This window comes from Leopardus geoffroyi, chromosome E1 (assembly GCF_018350155.1).
Source record: "Leopardus geoffroyi isolate Oge1 chromosome E1, O.geoffroyi_Oge1_pat1.0, whole genome shotgun sequence".
NCBI classification, from domain to species: domain Eukaryota; kingdom Metazoa; phylum Chordata; class Mammalia; order Carnivora; family Felidae; genus Leopardus; species Leopardus geoffroyi.
Genome location: NC_059330.1, coordinates 3934436 through 3956921, shown reverse-complemented (window position 1 = coordinate 3956921; position 22486 = coordinate 3934436). Strand labels below are relative to the sequence as shown.

General features: G+C 44.3%; 1 protein-coding gene across 5 annotated transcripts in view; it reads right to left on the bottom strand.

The window, feature by feature from the left end:
* The window catches only part of CFAP52 (cilia and flagella associated protein 52), a 45794-nt gene continuing 23308 nt past the window's right edge, over window positions 1-22486 (bottom strand). For 2 of the 5 annotated variants that reach the window (XM_045490397.1, XM_045490398.1), the window contains exons 8-14: window positions 21248-21418; window positions 14232-14380; window positions 11720-11865; window positions 8926-9077; window positions 6031-6133; window positions 1991-2102; window positions 1-432 (exon numbers count right to left, since the gene is read on the bottom strand). In XM_045490397.1, the coding sequence (XP_045346353.1) occupies window positions 257-432; window positions 1991-2102; window positions 6031-6133; window positions 8926-9077; window positions 11720-11865; window positions 14232-14380; window positions 21248-21418 (1009 nt within the window). In that variant the 3' untranslated portion in view covers window positions 1-256. The other 3 variants (XR_006715311.1, XM_045490399.1, XM_045490401.1) reach the window with 3 other exon arrangements.

The window sequence follows — 22486 nt, the reverse complement described above, 5'->3', positions numbered from 1 at the left end:
TTCTGACAGGAAACCAACAACTGGGCATTTATTCGTCATAAAAAAGAAACTTTTAATGTACAGTCCGGACAACGTATTCTCGAACACATTCCAATTTTAACATGCAATTTAATAAGATAAAATGCATTCTATAAAGAAAAGTTTAAAACTTAAAACATTTTGACTAAAGAACAGAGAATCACAGACGTGAGAAGTCAGGACCCGTCTTGTAGTTGTGTGAGGTCAACCTTCCAGATCCCGGAAGTCTCGGCAGCTCTCAGGAGGTGAATGGGTACTTCCATCTCAAAACAGCTCCGTCAGCACTTACGCTAACAATGTACTGATTTCCTGGACTTATCCGGATGCGGGTGATGTTGCCACTGTGCCCCACCCCAACATGAGTCACCTCACCTCCGTTATAATCCCAAACTTTGACCAAATGGTCATTCCCACCTGGAAAAGACAAACAGATCTATGTCCTGCTGCATGAAAACACGGAGAGGGGCACCTGGGGGGCTCAGTTGGTCCGAGTGTCCGACTTCGGCTCGGGTCATGATCTCACGGTTCGTGGGTTTGAGCCCCACAACAGGCTCTGTGCTGACAGCTCGGAGCCCGGAGCCTGCTTCGGATTCTGTGTCTCCCTCTCTCTCTCTCTGCCCCTCCCTCACTTGCACGTGCGCTCTCTCTCTCTCTCTCTCTCTCTCTCTCTCTCAAAAATAAAGATTAAAATAAAAAAATAAAAAAATAGGGAGAAACAGCCCTGATTTCAAGTAACTGCCTAATTTTCAACACATTCCCCATGTTCCAATTTCAAGGAAGAAAAAAAAATCTATATAGTAACTCTTTTCCTTGATTATGAAAGTCTAGGTCTGTTGTAGTAAATCTGGGGGAAAGAAATACAAAGAGGTGACATTCCCCCCTTGCCCCACCACCCAGAAATAATCACTAATAACAACATCTTTGGTTTGGCTTCTTCCAGGCTTTTCTCTGATAAGTACACAGGTTTACAGATACACCCATAGATGTGGCTGGAATCACACCACGTGTGTTTTTATGTTATTTGTTTTTTTTTTTTTTTAATTTTTTTAAAATTTATTTATTATTATTATTATTTTTTTTTAACGTTTATTTTATTTTTGGGACAGAGAGAGACAGAGCATGAACGGGGGAGGGGCAGAGAGAGAGGGAGACACAGAATCGGAAGCAGGCTCCAGGCTCTGAGCCATCAGCCCAGAGCCCGACATGGGGCTCGAACTCACGGACCGCGAGATCGTGTCCTGAGCTGAAGTCGGACGCTTAACCGACTGAGCCACCCAGGCGCCCTTGTTATTTGTTTTTAAAGTGTATTTATTTTGAGAGAGAGAGAGAATCCCAAGCAGAGCCCGCGCGGGGCTTGAACTCAAGAACCGCGAGATTGTGACCTGAGCTTGAAGTCAGATGCTTAACCCACTGAGCCACCCAGACCCCCCACACCAGGTGTAATTTTATATCACACTCTAAGTAAATGTGTTTGTGAAATTTTAATTCATTTTGGAGCGTGCATTTGTTAATGTCCTGAAGAATCAGGGCCTGGCAGGAAATGATCACGGATGGTGTTCCAGTAGGCATGTTGTATGGAGGCTGAATGCCTCCCCCGCCCCCGGAAAGGCTGGTTTAAAAGCTTGGCAGTTAGGAGACTTCACTAGGAAACTGCAGTGCAAGGCATGCCGCATAACCCAGACCATTTAAAGTCCCGTTTCTGTCATCAATGCCGCCACAAAAAAAGGAAGCCATATAAGGTTTAGCCTTTATGTGTGCCCCAAAGGCCCATGGGCAGACATTTCCTCCCCCTGCAGCGTGACTACTGGATCTTTCTCTTCCAGCCGCGCTGGCTGCCGTGTGCAGGCCTGAATCTAACCACGTTGCCCTGCAGACACTTTTGTCTTCACTCCCTGTTGCCTCCCACCTGCCAGTTCTGTATTCCCATTTAAATAAGCAGGGCTCGGCTTTCTGTTCCCATCCCATGACTAACCTGTGACAAAGTGCACTCCTTCCATGGTGATATCCATTCCGTTGATTGACCCGGACAAGGAACCTTCCAACTCTCTGATCACTGACCCATCAAATACTTCCCAGTAAGCAATCTGGAATTCAGAAAAAAAAGCAGCATTAGGCAGGACTCAGCTCGGTGGAAGCATCCGTGTGCGTGCTAAGAAAAAGATAAGAAAAAGACGGTTCTACTTTATATAGAAGGCGGCAAAAATACACCCTGGGATGATATATCGGCTGAAATTATAAATAGGCTCAAGCAGGGGGTGGAGAAGCCATTTTAATATTTTCAGCGTTGGTTTTTAAATTTGCATTCTATTTAGAGGGATGCGGATCTGCCAGGAGGCCCGGATTGTGACAGAAAGTGCTTTTGGTGAGAGTAAGCACTTGGGGGTCCGAAGCATAAGCTGTAAAAGAAGGAAGAAAACAGCCATCATGTCCACTCCCCCACTTCGGCTCTTAGAGGAGGACCACACGTCAGGCGTGGTGGAAGGCAGGCCCCCTCTCCAGCTGCTTGGGGAATGAGGGGTCCAGAGAGTTCTGCAGGCACCGGTCCCTGTGGCTGACGCCCCCCCCCCCCCCGATTTGCAACTTTCTGCCTCGAAGCGGTGAAACATCCCACAGGGTGGGGTCCAGAGGCAAACTGGTAATATGGTCCCCTCCTGGGGAGGCGAACTAGGTCAGGGGGGTCGGGGGTGGGGGGCTCAAGGGAGGGAGATTTTTCTCTGAATATATTGCTTTTATAGTCTTTGAACTTTGAAACTTGTAAATGTACAACCGATTCAAAAAGAGAATTTCTTTCCGGGCACCTGGATGGCTCCATCGGTTAAGCATCTGACTCTTGATTTCAGCTCAGGTCATGATCTCATGGTTGGTTGTGAGATCGAGCCCTGCTTTGGGATCCATCCTGGGCATGGAGACTGCTTAAGATTCTCTCTGTCCCTCAGCCTCTGCCCCTCTCCTGCGTGCTCTCTCTCCCTCTCAAAGAAAGAAAGAAAGAAGGAAAGAAAGAAAGAAGGAAAGAAAGAAAGAAAGAAAGAAAGAAAGAAAGAAAGAAAGAAAAAGAAAGAAAGTAGGAAAGAGAAGGAAGGAAGGAAGGAAGGAAGGAAGGAAGGAAGGAAAGAAAGAAAGAAAAGAAGGAAAGAAAGAAAGAAAGAAAGAAAGAAAGAAAGAAAGAAGGAAAGAAAGAAGGAAGGAAAGAAAGAAGGAAGGAAAGAAGGAAGGAAAGAAAGAAGGAAAGAAAGAAGGAAAGAGAAGGAAGGAAAGAAAGAAGGAAGGAAGGAAAGAAAGAAGGAAGGAAAGAAGGAAGGAAAGAAAGAAAGAAAGAAAGAAAGAAAGAAAGAAAGAAGGAAAGAAAGAAAGGAAAGAAAGAAAGAAGGAAGGAAAGAAAGAAGGAAAGAAAGAAGGAAAGAAAGAAAGAAGGAAAGAAAGAAAGAAGGAAAGAAGGAAAGAAAGAAAGAAGGAAAGAAAGAAAGAAAGAAGGAAAGAAAGAAAGAAAGAAGGAAAGAAGGAAAGAAAGAAAGAAAGAAGGAAAGAAAGAAAGAAAGAAAGAAGGAAAGAAAGAAGGAAAGAAAGAAGGAAAGAAGGAAGGAAAGAAAGAAGGAAAGAAGGAAAGAAAAGAAAGAAAGAAAGAAAGAAAGAAAGAAAGAAGGAAAGAAAAGAAAGAAAGAAGGAAGGAAAGAAGGAAGGAAAGAAAGAAGGAAAGAAAAGAAAGAAAGAAAGAAGGAAAGAAAAGAAAGAAAGAAAGAAGGAAAGAAAGAAGGAAGGAAAGAAAGAAAGAAGGAAGGAAAGAAGGAAGGAAAGAAAGAAAGAAGGAAAGAGAGAAAGAAGGAAGGAAAGAAGGAAGGAAAGAAAGAAGGAAAGAAAGAAAGAAAGAAAGAAGGAAAGAAAGAAGGAAGGAAAGAAAGAAGGAAAGAAAGAAGGAAAGAAAGAAAGAAAGAAGGAAAGAAAGAAGGAAGGAAAGAAGGAAGGAAAGAAAGAAGGAAAGAAAGAAGGAAGGAAAGAAGGAAGGAAAGAAAGAAGGAAAGAAAGAAGGAAAGAAAGAAAGAAAGAAAGAAAGAAAGAAAGAAAGAAAGAAAGAAAGAAAGAAAGGAAAAATTCTTTCTAAACAAAGCACTTGACCAGGATTTAGGAGTGTGAACCTAGACATGCATTTCACCTCTTTCTCTTGTCTCGTGTTGACAGAAATTTGCTATATTCTAGTCATTACTCCAGGAATCTATATTCCTCTGAATTTAGCTAGAAATTGTGTATGTTATTTTAAAAAGGTTTTTTTTTGCTAATTTATTAATTTCTATTGATGCTTGATTGCTTTAACAAAAAATCATTTTTGTAGGAAAAGCATAAAGGGGTGTAGAAACATGCCCAGATCCTCATTTCTCGGGAATCACATCCACATAGGTAGGTAGCTGGTGTTTGATTACCTGCTCTCTTGGCCAAAGCCAAAGTGGCCCTCTTCCAGGCAGCCTTATGGCACCTCGGGCTTTCTCTCTACCTGGGATGGTCTTCCCTGAGAGCTAAGCATGGTGAGGTCTCAACTCAAATGTCACCTCCTTAAAGGAGGCCTTCGCCGACCATCCTAGCTAAAGCAGCTTCTGTCCACCCAGCCGGGATTCCGTAACCTATTGTTTCCTTTTTATCCCTTTCACCATCTGATGTCATCTTTGTTCACAGATTGCCCACTGTTCATGGACATGTTCGTTTACACGTGTCCTGGCCAATCTATCCCCTCCCGCCCGCCATAGCTGCATAAAGGTGGCTGGCTCCACGATGGCAGGGACCTTGTCATGTCCCCAGCCCTGATGGCGGTTGTACTGATTTGTGATTTATGCTTGGAATATTCTGGTGAAAATTCCCCAATGAGGACAGTAAAGTGTTTCAAGTCTCATAACCTGAACCCTGGAATATGGGAAATATGACAAGAATCTAGAAACTTTCTGAACCATGTATAATAGCATTTATGGTGACGTCATGATTAACTTCCTAATATCCTTCTGCCCCAGTTCCAAGAGGAAGGCTACTTAAATCAGAAGTGAAACACAGGGTTGACGGGGCGGGCAGACATAGCCCAGTTTGGGTGGACAGACACAAAGAAACTAGCAAGGCCAACCTACAGAGACCAGAGTGAGGCAGAGCTCCGGGCCCCCCAAAACATTCTGTCTGCATCAGACAAATCCTGGCCGGCACCAGGTGGCATTTCTTGGCTTTTTTATGACACAATGTCTTCAGGACACTAGTTCCCAATTATCTGGGAACAGGAAAAAGCCCCATTCCTAGATTCTGTCTCTCACGCTGGGGGAGCAGAGAGAGGAGAACACAAAATGTTGTAGTTTTCCTACAATATTTATATACTTTTAACTCAACTTTTTCTGTAGCTGGTAAAAAAGGTAACTACACAATCTCTTCTTCAACGATCTCAAAGTCATGTCAAAGTCTGAATTAGGCGAACCCAAATCCAGTAATTGAAGGTGCAGTTAGACAAAGACCTGGCTGATCAGACATGGTGGGGGGGGGGGGGTAGATGACACAACAGCCTTTTGCTTGCTCTAAGAGGAAAGGTTCTCCCCAAAAGAGACACCAGTCTCTACCCAAGGACGTGGACTCCCCAGCTAATGATGACGCAGAGGGGATGAGCAATGAGGAGCTCTATTATCATTCAGTTTGAATGTAGCCCAAGGACAACTGGTTTGGGCAATGCCATCCTGGCCTCAGAAATTCCCTAATAGTAATTACCAATGCTTACCGAGTAGCTACCATGTGCCAGGCCACCTGCTATTGGCCTTACATGGCCTTAAAGTCACACTCACCGCAAGTGTGAACTGAGTGGTGTCATTTCCACACTACAGACCAAGAAGCAAAGGCACCAAGAGCTGATGCGGCATCTCCAAAGTGGCACCGCTGATCGACGGCAAAACCATGTCTGAACTCGTGGGGCTCGACTCCAGAGCCTGCACCCTCAGCCGCAACACTTCGCTGCTTCTCTCACGTGCCAGAAGGACCCCGACTCTTGTCGGGAGGGCTTACCTTTCTGTCTGTGCCACTGGTGATGATCTGGAACTCTTCGGGGTGGTAACAAACACACTGGAATAAGGTGTTTGCCAGGATCATCTGATTCCTCCGAAGACGCCTGAAAACAATTAGACGCAAAAGCCGTGAAGCTTGACTTTCCCTTCCCTAGAAAATGCATTTACTCTTCAGCCTGGATTTGGCACAAGCTTGGATTGGGTTGGTTTATCTAACCCAGAGATACTTCCTGCTACTCTGCCCGCTCCACTTTGGAGTCCTCCCAATGCACCTACGGGGCCTCAGAAGACACCGGGGGCGGGCCCTTTTCCAAAGACAAGGCACAGAACTCCGGGGAAGCCTCAAGTTCCAATGAGAACAGAAGAGGCTGAATTCGGAGCCAACCTGCTGTCTTGCACACAAGCCACCATATTCTTGAGGCCGCCATTTTGAAGCCAAGTTTCCCCCCACCTGAGTGGCAGCGTGGGGGGCAGCTTTTTAAACACGGATATTCTTGGGGCGCCTGGGTGGAGCAGTCGGTTGGGCGTCCGACTTCAGCCAGGTCACGATCTCGCGGTCCGGGAGTTCGAGCCCCGCGTCGGGCTCTGGGCTGATGGCTCAGAGCCTGGAGCCTGTTTCCGATTCTGTGTCTCCCTCTCTCTCTGCCCCTCCCCCGTTCATGCTCTGTCTCTCTCTGTCCCAAAAATAAATAAACGTTGAAAAAAAAAAATTTAAAAAAAAAAATAAAAATAAATAAACACGGATATTCTTGAGCCTTCCCTGTGGGGATTTGGATCTAGCAGGCTGGGAAGAGGCCACAGATGGGCAATTTCCGTCAGCGTGCCAGTTGACTGTCATGTGCGAAACAGTTTGGGAGCCACTGCCTGAGACACCGTGCTGACAAACACGTAAATATTGCTTCTCCTTCCCTGGGAGATGGGTGGCCATCTCCCAGGCTGGGCTCTACAGGCTAAAAAGAAATGCACGCCCTGCATAGTTCCTTCTCACTATGGAACTTTTCAAACGTGCTATCTGGGCTGACTGTTTTTTAGAGATTTTGGCACAAATTAACCAAATAGTCCCGCCATACAACAGGAAGGCTTCAGCAATTTGAGGTGGTCACAAACAATCCATGGAAATATGTTTAGACACATCCTCCCTTCTAGTTCCGTATTTTCCCAGGGGGGAGTTCGGGTGTAGGCTAAGAACCCCTGCAACCGTGGTCCTTGAACCAGGGGCATCCCTGGGGAGCTGGTTAGAAATGCGGGATCTTGGGGCGCCTGGGTGGTTCAGTCTGTTAAATGACCGACTTCAGCTCAGGTCTTGATCTCACGGTTCGTGGGTGTGAGCCCCGCGTGGGGCTCTGTGCTGACAGCTCAGAGCCTGGAGCCTGCTTGGGATTCTGTGTCTCCCTCTCTCTCTGCCCCTCCCCAGCTTGTTCTCTGTCTCTCCCTCTCTCCAAATAAATAAATAAACTAAAAAAAAGAAAAATGCAGAATCTGAGGCATCCCCTCTGGACCTTCTGAATACAAATCTACATTTTCACAAGAGCTCCAGGGGCTTCAAATGCACATCAAAGTGAGGAGACACAAAGGAGACAGAGGTTTTGTTTTTGTTTTTTTTCTTTAAGATTTTTAAAATGTTTGTTTATTTTGAAAGAGAGAGAGAGAGAGCATGAGAGGCAGAGAGAGAGAGGGAGACACAGAACCCAAAGCAGACTCCAGGCTCTGAGCTGTCAGCACAGAGCCCGATGTGGGGCTTGAACCCATAAACCATGAGATCATGACCTGAGCTGAAGTCGGACAGCTAACCGACTGAGCCACACAAGCACCCCTGGTTTTTGTTTTTTAATATATGAAACAAAAAGTGTTCTGCCTTTGCCTTAATTCCCACTCTCTTCTCTGCAATCTAGAATGTTCCATATTCTTTTGCAATATATATATCCATATCTCCATTTAGGTCTCTTTTCTCCCACTTCTGGACTTATTCAAGTCTCTCTAATGCAGTCAGATACACAGGCAAGGCATCTTAGGAGTAGTAGAGGTGAGCTGGGTGAGGGGAGGGTTAGGGGAAGAGGGTCTAATTCTAAATAAAAACACAGGGGCGCCTGGGTGGCTCAGTCGGTTAAGCGTCTGACTTTGGCTCAGGTCACGATCTCCCAGTTCATGAGTTTGGGCCCCGCGTTGGGCTCTGTGCTGACAGCTCGGAGCCTGGAGCCTGCTTTGGAGTCTGTGTCTCCCTCTTTCTCCGACCCTCCCCTGTTCACACTCTCAGGAAATGAATAAACATTTTTTTAAAAATCTAAATAAAAACACACAGCCAAATGCTTATAGTTAAAAAAAAAAAAAAAAAAATCGCCCTTGAAAATCCTTTGCGTGGCTCCAACAGTAAGAGTTCACATGCTTTGGTCTAGTTATCTTGGAGTCGGGTGCTCTTACGGGGGCTGTGACAGGCTCCCAGCATCAAGAGGGCCCTGGGACCGGGGCTGGCTGAGGGGAGGGGCTAGACTCACACCACCCCCACTCTTCCGCCCCTCATGGCAAGCTCATTCTGGGTTCCACTGCACAGAACACGAGAAACTGCCTGCATCATTACTTCCCTTCTCCCTTTTTGGGGGAGAGGGGATTCTTAGAATTGTATTTGCATACGTTAAATCAGGCTTCGCCTTCGCCATATGTGTCCAGGAAGCTACTTCCCCATGCATCCAGAATCTTCCAACATCCAGCTTGTCCGGGACACTGCATCCTTTCTATCAGCATCTGTAAACCCTCAGCAGGCACAGAGGAAAATGGCTTCAGATGAACATCCCCTTCCTGTTGCCTCAAAGGAGATCTCTACCCTTTGTTCAGATCTTCTCTCAGTGAAATGCTGGAATCACTGGGTTTTGGGTCAGATTGTCCTGTCACAGCTACTTACACAAGGTCCCAGATGATGCAAGTGCCATCCGTGCTGGCTGTGACACACTCCAGGTTGTTGTTCTTCACCCTAATGCAGGACACAGAGGATTTATGCTCCTTCAGGGCCTCCTCCAGCTTCTGGGTCTGGCAGCCTATCTGCCACACCCTCACCTGAAAGCCACAAAGCACAGGCTTTCAACACAAACTTGGGACTTTGGAAGGGATTAAAAACAAACAAGCAAACAAACAAACAAACACTCCGTGAGCTTTTCCACCTCTGCTGTGCTTGACTTGTTTTTGTAAATTCCCTGCTCTGATCTCAGTTGAGTGGGGTGGGACTGCTGGGAGCAGGAAAGTCCTTCCACGGAGCCAGGAGAACACTACCAATGATCCTACACTTGGATCTACTTTCAAGGCTGAGAAATTTACCAGACACCTGCTGCTACACCAAGTGAAATAACAGGTCTGCTCATTTCTGCTGAGCACCGCTCTCAGATATCTGGTGCCCCCAGGAAATCTCCCAGGGACCCAGAGCCGTATTTAAAGTTCACATCAGCTGCTCAGGGTTAATAATTTCAAATCGATGGGTCTCAGCCTCATCGGAGCCAACACCCACTTTCTACGGCAAATATTTTCCGACCCTCCCCCCCCCACACACACTCTACTATCCTGAAGTGAAATTCATAGGTCATAGGTCCTACACACAAAATTTCAAAACAGTCCATATGATGCCCTACCTGTAATAAAAAGAATACGTAAGAGGAAAGCTATTGTATGTCCTGTGATAAACATTCTGTCACAACTGTACCAGAAAACACAATAGTGTAGCCGGATGCTTATACTTTCTTACAGTGAGTATGCTGGACTTGTAAAAAAAAAAAAGAGAGAGAGAGAGAGAGAGAGAGAGAGAGAGCAGAAGTTATCTTGTGTAAGTAATACGAGACAACACAAGAATAGTAGGTCCTGGTGAACACCCGACCAGAAACTAATGTCAGGGTAAGTCATAACAGACTTATTTGTACCTGAAAGAGGAAAATAACCATAAACAAAGTAAGAGAAACATTCTAAGATACTTCCTTAGTAAGGCAGATGAGGAGGCATGAGGTTTTCCCAAATGAGCTGTGCCAGATTCATTTCTCTGGTGTCCAAATAATTGCCCGTGTCCTGACACAGGATGAGATAATGATTACTGCCAGAGAAAATGAATCTCTAACTTTGTGATCCCACTACATCGGGAGGCACACATTCGGTCTTTAGCAAGACTAATACTCAAATTTTCCAACTACTATGGTGGGGGCACCGGTCAAACAGCACCCAGGCCTGGAATGTGGGGTGTTCGGAGTATTAGCCCTTTGGTTATGGGATTGCAGGGGGGTTGGGGTATGTTTGGGGCAGGGGAGGAGCTAAGTGGTGGGACTGGGGTCTTTGCAACTCAGCCAAGGCCATTTACCAATGAAAATGGAATTATAGGTGCTTGAGAATTTCAGGAACTGCTGAACTCATAGCACTGCACACCCACTGACCAGCAGCCCTGGTCTCCAGCACTTGACAAAGACCTTGGAGACTATGTCTTCTGGAAGGAGGGTCTGTAAGAGCTGAGGAGGGGATGGGAGCAAGGGCTGACATGGTGTTCTGAAAAGATTTCTGAACAGGGCCAAAGGCAATGAATTTGTCACGTGTGATTTCCTCCGGCAGCTCTCCACAGCTCGGGCTCAGGCACCTAGAAGCTGATGGTCTGGCGCAAGCCAAGTTTGGGCATCAGCAGGGCAGGTGCCCCCAAAGGCCGAGGGATCAAGCAGGATGCTGATAGTGTCAGCAACAGTGTGGCTGAAGAGACGGGGGAAGGGATCAGAGCCCTTGCGGGGCTGGTGGGCAGACAGCTGGGGAGGCTCCAGGGCCAGATGCGTCTATGGAGCACCTGCCCGTGGCTAGTCCACACGGGGATGTGCTCGGAATGTAAAATGGGCATATCAGATTTCGAAGACTTGGTGCAAAATAGTGTGAAACATCTCATTGATTGGAGTATTGTTATCTTCCCTTTACACGTAAGAAACCAAAGCACGGAGAGGTTCAAGAGCATGCCCCAGGTCACACAGCCGGGATGGGGCAGAAGTGAAACACGACTCTTGAACTCAAACGCTCAGCCGCAAGTCTGCTTGGCCCAAACTCTGCGAAAGGCCACATCAAGATGCTGTCTCTTTCTTCTCCCTGACAGGTTATTCCTACATTAGCATGAAGAAAGGAAAGGAAATGCCCTATGTTGAGAAAGGAAGGCTTTGGGGGCAGGAGACAAGTTGGGGAGTGGGGAGGGGGCGCACTGAGGTGAACGTGTGGGTGGAAGGTATTTAAGGCTCGTCCAAATGATGGAAGGGAAGGTCAAGTGTACCAACTTTATAATAACAGTCAAATATCTGGGTAGATGAAAGAAGTGATTCTAAAAATAGCATCTCCTTAAAAGATAAGATGAAGACAATTTATGTAACTATAGTCTTTGAAGGAAAAGAACAAGTATTCCAAAACTCTGGCCAAACACCAACTTGGATTCGTGGCTTCATGCCATACAGAACGCTTCATGTCTGTATCTTAAATGTTCTTTTGTGACTAAATATAGCTTTCTGCGTGTTTGTATTATTAGAACTTTCGTTTATGATGTATCTGATAGGGTTTCTTCAAAAATCTTACTTTGGTCCTGCCTGACTCCTAGTATAGGTCAAAAAAAAAAAAAATCTACTCCGTGGCCTCTTACAAGGAAGGCTGTTGGTCGGTCTACACCTAGGGCTCCTGTAAAAAGATTCTGCTTTCAAGAACAATACCTCCCCTTCCCCACCGCCGCTGATGACCCTTTTACAGTCACTGGTGGTAGCGATAGCTGTCACTCCGATCCTGTGGGCGTTGTTAATGACATACATCAACCGGCCCGTCTCTGGGGCGAAGGCTCGGATTCTACCGTCGTCCCACGCTGGTGTGGAAGGGGAACAAAAAGCAGGCAGCATCAGTATACTCCTACTCTCTGTGAAGACTGTAGCTCTCATAATCACAAAGGAGTCAGGACTGGGGAGCAGTGGTGGTGACGGAGGAAAGAGACCAGTCTCCCACAACTCCCTGGAATCATATCCCTCTTTCCCCTGACTCCCCAAACCGGCCACCCCTGGCTGGAGGAAATGGCTGGCTTGCCTTAGTTGAATCTGCCTCTAGCTGCACCCCATCCCAGGAGAAAACATTTTTATGGGGGGGGGGGGGGAAGAAAGAGGCCATTTCCCACCTCTCCCAGCTCTCCCAGAGCTGCAAATCTTGTACATTTGATTGGCTAGCTGATACTGCACCTGGGATGGGGAATTTAATATCTCCAAACACATGTTGGCTTCCTACCCTTCCCTCTTTAAACCCGATGCTCCTTCCCCAACTCCTGCCATCTTTCCCATCTCAATAGAAGTTGCCACCATCCATCTAGTTGTTTAAGTCAAGAATTTCAGTCATCCTTGATTCCTCTCTATTCCATCCACCCAACTCCACTCAACGCAACCCAACATCCATCAGCAAGCTCCACCAACTCTAGAGCTAAAAAACATCCTGAATCTGGCCACTTCTCAACCCTTCCGCTGGGCCTACCCTCATCCAAGCCACCAGCATCTCTCTCCTGGGTTGTTGTAACAGCTTCCTCCTTGGCCTCAGACTCTTGCTCCCTTCAAGGAATGACCTATGCAGGGGCCTGGGTGCACTTCTTAAAATCATGTCGACTCCCTGAACAAGAAAGTTCAAAAGGTTTTCTCACTACACTTAACAATTCAACTCCTTTATCCTCCATGGTAACTACTTTCCACTCCCTACCTAGCTCCTCACCTTCTCCTACCTCTCCCTCAACTGTGACCCCCACCCTACCCACTGAGCTCCAGGCACACTGGCTTCTTTCTGTTCCTCAAATACTCTAAGTGATTTCCCCCCTCAGGGCCTCTGCCCCTGCTATTCCCTCTTCCCTCAGGTCTTCATGCGGCTGGCTCCTTCTCATCAGCCTTAGTGTCACCTCTGGATCTTTGCAATTTTCAATAAAATGTTCGAGGTAAATCCCATTTCAGCAAAGACCTGAGAAGAGAGGGGGTGAAGGGAGTGAGTCACGGGGCCCCCCGGTGAAAGAACAACCCAGGCAGATGGAACGTCCAGAGCGAAGGTCCTGTGCACCGTGTGCCTGAGGGATAGCAAAAAAGCAAGCGTGGCCAGAAGGGGTGAATGGTAAGAGACAGAGTCAGTGTTAAAAAGGTGGAGGTGGGGAAGGAGAGAAGGTCACAGAGGGGCCTTGGAGGCATCTGCTGGGATGTAGGAGTGAACCCTAGAAATGGCACGATCGGACTCACATCTTAAAAAGAATTTACTGGCTTCTGTGTTGACTGCAGACTGGGGGAGAGGGGTGGTGGGGAAGAACAGAGGTCGGGAGCCGTGGAAGAAAGCTGCTCGGATAATCTAGGGGATGGTGGTGGCTGAGACAAGGGAGGAGATGAGAAGTAGTCTGAAGTGAAGGCCATTAGAGGGAAATGCTGTAAGCCAGGAGCTCCCGGTGGTGGCTGCTGTGTGGGAAGACATGCCCGAAGGAGAAGCCAATGGAGAGGAAACAGAACCAGGAAAAGAGGGGCTGAGATGGGCTCCTGACATCACCACGACAACAGCTACTCCTAAAGATACTCTTAACTCTTCCCCGATGTGAACACACGAACTTAACGTTTTGACCACTGGGGAAATTTGCTTAGGATGTGAACATAAGATGATATTGAGAAATTATTATTTCATGGCAAAATATTATTTTTAGGGAGGTACACCAAAGTATTTAGAGGTGGACTATCATGGCGTCCGTGCTTTATGTTAAAATGCTTTGGCGTGGAAGGATCAGCTGAGTGAAAAACGAATTCCCTTTGAGGCATAACACAGTTTAAGTCAGGTTTTTAATCTCTCAAGTAACCAAAGGGGTTGTTAACATAGGTGCCCGCGACTCGCCAAGGCCTCGGATCCGTTTGGTAACCGAATTGCCAAATCCCCCTACTGGAGAGAAGGCTGCATGCTATATGCAGACATTTTGGGGGAAGAGAAATCGCTCTTTGGTCATTCTGAGCTCAGAAAGCCTCCCGGCGGGAAGGGAACTCTAAGGAGGGGCTGGATTAGAAGCAAGGAGGGGCGGGCTAGACCACGGGGCGCTGCTCCAGGGTATCCACCCGGAGAAACCGGCGTTAAACGAGAAGGCCAACTCCCAAAGCCACAGCCGGCACCCACGCCAAAGCCTGATCAGGACTACATTGCCGGAAATGATGTCGACGGTGCTGGAAATGATGTCAACGTTACCGGAAATGATGCTCTTGCCGTCTCTCATGAAGTCGATGCCGTGGCAGGTCATGTTGGGCACGGTGATCCGCAGCAGCTCCCGGTTGGATAGCGTGTGCCACACCCTGATGTCTTTCTTGGCACAGGTGGCAAACAGCTCGGCGGTGCCACTGCAAAGGAGCCACGGCGAGAATAAAGAGGTGCAGCCATACGCGACCCATGCTGTTTCTTAGACGCACGTTTGACTCGCCAATGTATTGCACGAGGATATAGGGAAGGACGCCTTTTAGGCTCCACGTATCTCAAAGTCTGATGGCCTTACAGAAACCTCGTGTAAAATGGCATTCCATGCCCACACATCACCTGTGGGCCATCTTTTGTAGCCCTTTCCCCGGGAGGATGGGTTGGGAGGAAGTTGCCCAAAAGGAAAATGTCAATTTCAAAGTCTTTAAATGTCCTGGTGGACAGGAGATCAAATGGGTCTGTGGAATATTGATATTAAGACAAGCTAAACAAAACTTCTCCTGTAAAGTAGATAATCGTTAACAATTTCAAAGACAAAAATGACACGTGTGCTAGATTGTACGCCTGCAGATAACCTAAAGCATTACTTTGCTTGGTTGTGAGAAAATATGGGGCTCTGGACAAGGATGTGAACCCAGAGCTATTGGTTTGTCCGCATTATTTTTTTTAAAGGACAACTTGTAAATATAGTGAAAAACGCCATGATGTCAAAAATTACAGGTTATTCCAATTTGGATCAGAAAAAGAATACTGGGGTAAAGCCCACCTGCTTTATAGATATGAATTTATAGCTACAGCCTCTGTGGGGGCTGAGCTAACTTCTAGATACAAGGGCTTCTCAAGAAATCTCTACATTTCATCAAAGGCACATTCAGGAAAAGAGAGTCCCTCTCCCATACACTTTGGAATTAATAAAAAGTAGGTCTTTTCTGTATACTTAGCTTTGGGGCTTGGAGAAAAACAATTATAATGTGGGCTAGAAACAAGTATAATGTGGGCTAGTTACTTAGAAAGAGTGACTGCTGGAGGGGTGCCTGAGTGGCTCAGTTGGTTAAGCATCTGACTCTTGATTTTGGCTCAGGTCTTGATCCCAGGGTTGTGGGATCAAGCCCCTCATTGAGCCCCGCATTGGGCTCTGCACTGCGTGTGGAGTCTGCTTAAGATTCTCTCTCACTCTTCCTCTGCCCCTCTTCCCCTGCTCGCATGTGCTCGCTCTCTCTCTCTCTCTCTCTCTCTCAAAACCAAACAAATAAATAAATAATAATAATAAAATAAAATAGAGAGGCTTTATATAGGACACTGCCTTCAGTGAACGACCCCCTCCTGTGATGAAAGTGAGGTTTTAAGGAGGCATATGGACTCCTTGTGAAAATTAAATATCACAGAATGAGCACACCTAGAGAACTTTCCAAACTCTTCCTACCCTTGATGGACAGTCTACTTTTTCAGGAGTCTAGTCAAGACATTAGCTCTTCAAGGAGCAGACTGTCCCTAGTTTAGGATCTGAAAGGTTAAGTTCCAGAAACAAACAAACTGATTGGATCGAGATGGCGTATCAGGCCCGTGTGCCTCCCGTCTAAAAGCCCATAATATAAAGACACAGATAAAGATGACAAAGAGAGGGGTAGAGGTAGAAGATGTAGAAGTAGATATGGGAAAGCAGGAGAGATTACCATCAAATAGGCCAGAAATATTGAGGACAAAGAGAAATCAGCCAGATAGAATCTGCGAAGAAACAGAACTGGAGAGAAATACAGAATATTAAAATCACGAATAGACAGTACTTCTTGTAATGTTGGAGCAGTGAAGCCACACTAACCTTCCCACAGACAACAGTTATGAACACTGGATTGAATTCATGACAACAGGGACCCCGAATCCTAAAGACAATGAAGACATTTGAAAGTCAACAGAAATCAAGGAGTGTTCGCTCTTGTAAACATGCAACCGGAAAGGGTTCAGAATCATTACTGTGTTGCTGGCTAATTCGAAGGTTAGCCAGCAGTAGCCACACAAAAAGGTGGCAGAGAAACCGTAGCCTCACCAGCTACAGATATGCAGAGATCAGAGTTAAGGCCTAGAAAATTAAAAGGGGAAATCATGGCAGCAAGAGACCCACCGGGATAAAAACTAAACTCAGATTATCAACACTGCCCAAATTCCCATCTGATAGCTAAATTCTACGTGCATGGGAGAACCCCCAAGAGGAAGAAAAAGCAGAGACCAGAAGGAACTCTACTTTTCTTTTCTTTTCTTTTCTTTTTTTAAATCTATTGATTTTTTTTTTTTTTTTTAAGGATTCTATTTTTGAAGACAGAGCTATATGGGATCAACCTAGGAGGGTTTTTTTTTTTTTCTTCCCTTTTTAACTGAATACATTCACCAACTGTGTTCAGCTTGAGTGGCAGAAAGATGGACCTTACAGGCTTAACATATCAGAAGCCAGGGCCTGAGGTCATAAGAACACCTGGAAACTAGGGGAAAATCCCCAGAAGCAAGGAAACCATGGAGAGGATGAGTTTCATCTCTGCACAAATCCTTGGGAGGATGCTAAATTACACAAGCCCACGGGCTTGCCCAGAACCTGTACAAAAAAGTAGCCGTGGGAAGCCATGAAAATGTCAGCTGCTGCGTCCTATGAGAAAGATAAAGTTTGCAGTTTGAGTCCAGGCCAATAATCCTCAGAGAATACTACAGAATTCAGAGTTACTGCATTATATGTAGATGTAGATATGTATGTGGATATACATGTACGTAGATAATATGTCTGTAGATAATACATGTATGTCGATAATATGTATTACCTATTATGCTGAGTTTTCAACAAAAAGTAATTAGACATGCAGAACAATAGGAAGATACGAGTCAAGAAAAAGGCAGTCAAAAGAAACTGACTCCGAGTAGATCAAGGTATTGGATTAACAAAGACTTTAAAGCAACTATTTAAATTGCATTCAAAGTATTAAAGGAAACTACGATACCAATAAATTAACAGATAGGTAATATCAACAAAGAGCTAAAAACTATATTTTATTATACTTATAAATTATTATAATATATACTTATGACAAAGATTTATGACTCTTTTAAAACAAAAATTATAATTTTGTATCAATGGGTTAATAATATGAATAGGTAGGCATACATGAAAACAAAAGCACCAAGAATAAGAATGGGGGTAAGAGAAATAAGTTGTCGCAAAGTTCCCAGGCTGCATTTTACTTGAAGTAATTCAACATTAACTCTAAGCAGACTGTGATATGTTAAAAATGTACATCATCATCCTTAGAGCAGCCATTAAAAAAAAATTAATGCAAAGATGTATAGGTAGAAAGCCAATAGAGCAATTAAAATGTAACACTAACAACATTTGATTAAAGCAAAAGGTGGAGGGCGCCTCGGGGGGCTCAGTCGGTTGAGCGCCTGACTTCGACTCAGGTCATGATCTCACAGTTCGTGGGTTTGAGCCCTGCGCTGGGCCCTGTGCTGATGGCTCAGAGCCTGGAGACTGCTTTGGATTCTGTGTCTCCCCATCTCTCGGGCCCTCCCATGCTCACGCTCTGTCTGTCTCTCAATAATAAATACACTTTAACAAAATTAAAAAAAAAAAAAACAGCAAAAGGTGGAAGGAAAGAATAGAAGAACAAAGAACAGATGAGACAAAAGAAAACAAATAACAAAGGAAGATTTAATACTACTAGATCAAAAATTACATTAAGAGTAAATGGACTAAGCATTCTAAATAAAATGTAGAGATTTTTAGACTGGATAGAAAAGCAGTAACTAATTACATGCCATTTCAAGAGAAGAACCTTAAAGATACACTATATTGAAAGTAAAAGTATTTTGTAAAATATATACGAAGAGGGGCGCCTGGGTGGCGCAGTTGGTTAAGCGTCCGACTTCAGCCAGGTCACGATCTCGCGGTCCCTGAGTTCGAGCCCCGCGTCGGGCTCTGGGCTGATGGCTCAGAGCCTGGAGCCTGTTTCCGATTCTGTGTCTCCCTCTCTATCTGCCCTTCCCCCGTTCATGCTGTGTCTCTCTCTGTCCCAAAAATAAATAAACGTTGAAAAAAAAAATTAAAAAAAAATATATACGAAGAACAACAAAGCTGGGATGAATACATTAATATCATATTTCAAATCAAAGAGAATTACTGGAAATGAAGAGGGTACACTTAATAATGATTAAAATGTCAATACATTAGATGTGCATATATATATATATGCTAATGTGCACACACACACACACACACCCTTCAAAAATACATGAAGCAAAAACTGACAGAAATAAAGGAAGAAATCAATGTTCATTGCTTGAGGCTTTAACACACTTCTCTCAGTTAAATGATAAAACTATTGACAAAAAAACTACTAAGGATAAGCTATGTATGACAGTCACATTAAAAGGTTCCATAGAGAAAAAAATATGACCTCCAAAATACATAATGAATTGTTCCATTTACACGAAGGTCAAAAGCAGGTGAAATGAATCTATGGGGCTAGAAGCCCAGGTAGTGATTCTCTTTAAGGAAAAGGGTAAGGGTAGTGATTGAAAGGGGTGTTTTGGGGTGATGGAAATATTCTATTGTTTGACCAGGTGGTAGTCATATAGGTGTGATATTTCATTGAGGCGGCTACTTATGATTTATATACTTTCTGTAAGTATATTTCAATACAATGTTCATTAAAATACTTTTTATACCTAGCCACATTATCACTGAAATCCGAGGGTAAAACAAAAATATATTCAGATAAGTAAGGACCAAATTTTCTATACACAGACGATCTCTGAAAGAATTACCATCCCCCACCCCTTCCCCCATGAACAACATAGAAAAAAATCAAATAGGGAGATGTGTGAAAGAAAAAGAGGGTGATAAAAGCAAAAAACAAAAGTTATGGTTAATGCTAAAAGTAATTATTTGTAAAAGATAATAACTATATAATCTGAGTCTAATTCTAAACAGTGTTATCATCAGAGACGGTGAGAGGGAAATAAAATATGCCGAGACTCTTGCTCCTTTGGAAAATATGATATAAATGTTGGTTAACTCTAGTGTTTGAAAGAAAAATAATTTATATTAGAAATTCAAGGGTAAATCACTAAGTGAATAAAAACAAAGTGAATAGTTTCTAAGTCGTGGAGCAGGGGAGGGGAAGGGAGGACCGAAAAACATGATGGCCACACAGCAAAAGACAAGAAAAGTAAACAAGAAAAAAAGAAACTTTGTTAAATAGAAAATATCTATAAACTCATTTGACATAAATAAGTACGAACAGATCGAATTCTACGGAAGACCAAGACTTACCTAAAATTAAACAATACCAATAGGTTGAAAAAAAGAGACAGTTTCTTTTGCTACAATGCATGTTTCTGTAACGTGTATTAACTCATATGCAATTGGCAAAGAGGCACGTGATAGCAGAATATTGCAGAAGTTGCTTTGGTTCATACATATTTTCCCCCAATATATCAATGCTTTGGCGTACAAAGTAATAGCAGCTGAAAACAATGTACATTAACACAGATGAATCAGCAAGGAGAGGAAGCGTGTGTTCCCTTACATGATGCTCATTTACCCCACGTCCTTCCTCTGGGCTCAGTTTTCTCCACAGCTTGGGGTGGGAGGGGGGAGGGAGCAAAGCAGGAAGAGGGTAGTGACTCTTAATAGGTTTCTTTTGGGGATAATGCAACGTTCTACAATTAGATTATGGTGATGGTTGCACAACTCTGTAATACGCAAGAATGATTGAACTGCACACTCTAAATGGGTAAACTTTATGGTAGGTGAATTATATTTCAATAAAGCTGTTTAAAAAAAAAAAGGAGGTGGGGAGAAAAAGAAGAGTTACAAATCCTGTATTCGAAAAGATAGTTGAAAATCTGCTCTTATAAAAGGCCCCAGGGGCCAAATAATTTTTACCAATTGATTCTACCAAGCTCCTTAGAAAAAAGAGGAAAACAGTGAGATGGAAAGAAAATGACCAATCCGTTTTATTTATTTGTTTTAATTTTTAAAAATGTTTAAATGTTTATTTTTGAGAGAGAGAGAGAGAGAGAGATCGATCTGCAAGGGGCAGAGAGAGAGGGAGACACAGAATCCGAAGCAGGCTCCAGGCTCTGAGCTGTCATGACAGAGCCCAATGTGGGGCTCCAACCCATGAATGTGGGGCTCAAACCCACGAACCGGCATGACAGAGCCCAATGTGGGGCTCCAACCCATGAATGTGGGGCTCAAACCCACGAACCGGGAGATCATGACCTGAGCTGAAGTCAGATGCTTAACTGACTGAGCCACCCAGGCGCCCCTGACTAACCAGTTTTCCAAAAAGATCCCCCTGGTAGGAAGCACGAGCCATTTTCACTCTTAGAAACATTTAGAAGAACCCACTTTCAAGGACTCAGGGAACCCAAAGCACATTTCATGACCGTGATCAACGATTTTGAGTTTTGCAAATTCAAGTTCATGCTGAGGAAGGTCAGAGCAAAACCTGTCTGATCAGCTTTGTGGGATGAATGTTGCCAGAGACAAAATGTATTTCAAAAGCAAATCATGGCAAACGACTTTTTTCTTTGATGTCACAGCTGCTAATGGTTGTTTCACTTGTTTTGTGTGGGATTTACCAAGAAATCCAGAAGATCACCAAGAGGTCCAGGAGACCTCCTGAGGCCACCACCGTTAAGTATGCCCAATCTAAAAGACCCAGTTGAAAGAAGTTTGAAAAAAGGCACTACTAAGGTTTCTCCAGACAGCATTGCGAAAACAGAAATGTTTCCCTGACGGGCTTATTAGAAAAGCCAACATTCAAAAGAAGCCCAAATTTCAATTGTGAAAACAAATGTAGCGACGTGGTGAAGGTAATAGAAATAATTATTGTTAAGAATTCTTATTAAATAATAAGAAAATACCAGTATTATATTTATAATTATTACTGTAATTAATGATATTAAATTACAATTGCTTGTTTTCATTGATGTTAGGAGCAAAAGTCCTTTGCTCTTCTACTTACAATGGAAAGACAACGTCCTGGACAGCTTCAAAGTGACAGGTTGCAATGAGAGTCTCTTTGAAATCCGTGAAGTTGACCCGATAAATGTGGGATTCTTCCGTTCCTACAAAAAAGTGGTGTCCTTCCCCTCGAAGGGTGATAGAAGTGATGCCACCTTGTAACTGGATTTTCCTTTCAGGAGAAGCAAGAAGGTGGAGTCACTCAATCAGGGAGTATTTATTACAGAGGATACAAATCAGGCATATGACCTGGGACATAACTTCAGGGAGGTGATGCGATCGGAGAGGCAGGAGTGACTCACAATATTGGGCGCCCACGGTCAGCAGAGGGAGAGGCCAGCATGGTTTATGATAGCCGGGGGCAGGGGAGGGGGCTTCCTCAGCGACAGAGAGTCTAAAATGGGTTGTGAAACACCGGCAGGATCTGGATAGAGGGAACATTCCAGGCAGGCAATGCGCACAAACCACCATGGCAGTCGAATACTTTATTAATGCCATTTCTGGGAAATAATCCTAAAACTGGGGGAGGGGAGAAGCCTTGATGTCAAAGGATGTTATTATAACCTTAACGAAAAGAGAAAAAAGTTGGAACTATTTAATAATAACGGAATGGTTAAATCGTCTATGGGACGGCAACTTCTCAAAGATACTTGCCTAGCCAGTAAAGCCATGTTGAAAAGTTTATGGAGTATATGTATATGTTACCACAGTTTTTAAAAAAACAGTAATATGGAAAATGTTGATGATGCTCGCCTTAAGTAAAAATAAACCAGAAAATAGAATTTCATACACAAAATAAGTACAATTATTTCAAAATGTGTACGAAGAACGCAGACCAGGAGAAATAAGATGTTAGCGGTGACTATCTTCACCAGAACTTTCAGGGACTGTTTTCTCTTCTTCCCCATTTCAGATCCTTCTGTTTCCCAAATGTTTAACAAGTATGAACTTAAAAAAAAAAAAAAAGAGTAGAAAAATGAATGAGGCCCTAAAAACCCAATCTTGCTCTGCAACCGATTTAGTTTTAACAATCAGAATGTAACAGGGGTTCTTGTGCAAGGGATCAGCGTGGGAAACGCAGTGTTTCACAAAGATCCATTTGTTGGTGGGATGCAGAACGGTTAATGAAGAAAGGATTGACCCCAAGTCACATGCCGGATTCTTCGCTAACTAGATAGAGCTCTGCGACTCTGGATACATCGCCAGAAATCCCCAGGCCTCAGTCCATTCAACCGCAGAA